The sequence below is a fragment of the Chaetodon auriga genome, chromosome 5 (assembly GCF_051107435.1).
Source record: "Chaetodon auriga isolate fChaAug3 chromosome 5, fChaAug3.hap1, whole genome shotgun sequence".
Taxonomy (NCBI): domain Eukaryota; kingdom Metazoa; phylum Chordata; class Actinopteri; order Chaetodontiformes; family Chaetodontidae; genus Chaetodon; species Chaetodon auriga.
The window spans coordinates 29,075,001-29,077,500 of NC_135078.1; the positions used below are offsets into that span (position 1 = coordinate 29,075,001).

The following is a 2,500-nucleotide window of genomic DNA, read 5'->3' on the forward strand; positions in this document are numbered from 1 at the left end:
GGTTCAGAGCTCTCAGCTGTTCGGCGGTTGACTTCAGCTGTTCAACTGTCAGCTGATCAGAGTCACACATGGACCTGCTGAGTTGCCGTAGTTTCCTGTTCAGGCGTCCGAGGCTCCTCTGGTGAGCGTCGCTCTGTGAACGCAGCTGGACCACATGACAGCGACAGTCAGTCCCAGCATGCACTGCTGCTGACAACGCAGTCAGTCCCTGGTCTCATTGTGACTCACTGAGTGCTTCATCACTGAGAAACAGAACTGATCCTCACATGCAGTCCACCCATCCCAAAAAGCATCACAGACACATTAACAAGAGGTCCAGAGGTGGATCACCTCTGGATCACCTCTGGATCACCTGAACGTGCTCTGACCTGCTGTAGCAGGGCGTCTCTCTCCTGCTGGACGTCCTGAAGCTGCAGACGGCTCTGCTCCAGCTCCGCCTCCTGAACAATAAAGACAAAAACCATCATTTTGACATAAATCAGGACTCATCGTGGCCCTGAACCGCTGACCAGCTGCTGAACATCCGATCCAGTGAGCCGTTTGCTGTTTGCTCTGATTCGTTCTGTTTCTGCTATGTGATTAGTGGACAGATCAGGATGAAGACCTGGGGCCTCATTTATAAAACTTGCTTACGCACAAAACGGGGCTTGAAAGTTGCGTACGCAACTTCCTACGCAAAGGTTGTGATTTATAAAAATAAACTTAGCGTGAGAATGTGCGCAGCGGTACGCCAACTTTGATGCTTGCGTACGAACATTTTGGAGACGGGGAAACTGGCGGTGCAGATGGTGAGGTGGTGAATTGAAGCCAGATTGATCTCATACATTTAATGTGATCACATATCAGACTTATAGACCCGCGTAATCATAAACACCCAAGTCTGCAGTGTTATAGATGTGTTCCTTTAATGAGCCGTTAGGCCTACTACTGTATGCACAATGTTCATATATCATACTTCCATCTTCAAATGATACAGAGCGGTGGATGGCACTGATGGATTAGTAGTAATTCTGACAAGGTGTGTAACAATCATTCAATTTGCTGAGTAAGCATATAAATAGCGCGGTGACACTCGTGCGTAATGCTGCACAATGGATGCGCTGGCACTGCTGGAAGATCACGCAAATGGTAGGATCAGGATGGAGAGAAGTTTTAGGGACCACGGAGATTCCCTGGCCCATGATGATGACTGGCTAATAAGCCGATTTAGATTCCCTAAAGCGGTGCTGTTGGATCTATGTGCTGAACTGGGCCCAGTGTTAGATAGACCCACCCGCCGGAACCGCGCCATCCCGGCGCATATCCAGGTGCTGACCACTCTGGGGTTTCTGGCGACTGGCTCCTTTCAGTGGGAATTAGCCGACAGGTAAATGTCTGATATGATTAATATTATATAATGTTACATTGTCTGTCTAAAGCCCCTTTTGGGTATAATTCAGTTAAATTATGTCCTTAGGTCTGGGACATCGCAGCCATCCCTCAGCGCCATAATGCCAGCCGTTTTGGATGGCATTATAAAAATGACCCGTCGATAAAACAGGTTTCCTTACACTGTGGGTGAACAGGCCAACATTAAAAGGCAATTTGCAGCAATGTCCGGTTTCCCAAATGCAATCGGCGCAATTGACTGCACTCACATTGCTATAAGAGGCTCAGAGTGAAAATGAATTTGCTTATGTGAACCGAAAAAATGTGCATTCACTCAATGTACAAATTATTTGTACCTCGGACATGATCTTGACGAATGTAGTGGCACGGTGGTCTGGGTCAACACATGACTCATTCATCCTGACGCACAGTAGTGTAGGGATCTGTAGTTTCTGCCACAGATCGCTCTGTGGCTCTGGAACTATTCACTGCGGTGACGACGTGCCGCCACTCATTTTTTAAAATTATCATTATTTTATTCGTGACGCCACTACCGTGACCACCAAACAAAATATCCTTTCTGGCCTCCACCTCACCCACAAGCACCTCGATTTCAGTCTCCGTAAAATTTCTTTTTCTCTTCTCTGCCATGATCGAACGTAAAATGCCATTGATCAGCAGGCATATTTATATGCAAAGACATTCATGAGGTACTTTGCATTGACCATTCATGGTAAAATGTGGGTGTGTCAGGGGCGGGATGTGAGGTGAATCCACCTGCGCAATCTTCCAGGTGGAGTGTGATTTATAAAGGGAAAATTGCGTGCAGGTGTGAGTACGCACGGTTTTATAAATCCGAATATTTTTTGGCGTACGCCATTTTCAGCTTTTGGGCGTATGCACACTTTTAGTATGGATTCTACGCAATGTTTTATAAATGAGGCCCCTGGTCTGGACTCTGACTGACCAGTTTGTGCTGAATCTGTCTGTTTCTGCACTGGGTCCTCTGCAGTCTGACTCTCAGCCTCTCCAGCTCCTCCTTCAGCCTCCTTTCTGAGTCCTGGTCCTGCTCCCCATCGCAGATCACCTGGGATTCCAGCCGGGCTTTCTGGTCCTGATCCTGGGCCAGCTG

The 2,500-nt window shown here is 47.6% G+C and overlaps 1 protein-coding gene across 8 annotated transcripts in view; it reads right to left on the reverse strand.

Moving 5' to 3' along the window:
* The window catches only part of cntrl (centriolin), a 34,615-nt gene that overhangs the window by 15,475 nt on the left and 16,640 nt on the right, over positions 1-2,500 (reverse strand). For all 8 annotated transcript variants that reach the window (XM_076731952.1, XM_076731954.1, XM_076731953.1 and 5 more), the window contains 3 exons: positions 2,336-2,500; positions 369-440; positions 1-145 (listed from right to left, as the gene is read on the reverse strand). The exon at positions 1-145 is cut by the window's left edge and continues 35 nt beyond it; the exon at positions 2,336-2,500 is cut by the window's right edge and continues 178 nt beyond it. In XM_076731952.1, coding sequence (XP_076588067.1) covers positions 1-145; positions 369-440; positions 2,336-2,500 — 382 coding nt within the window. The remainder of the gene's footprint in view (positions 146-368; positions 441-2,335) is intronic.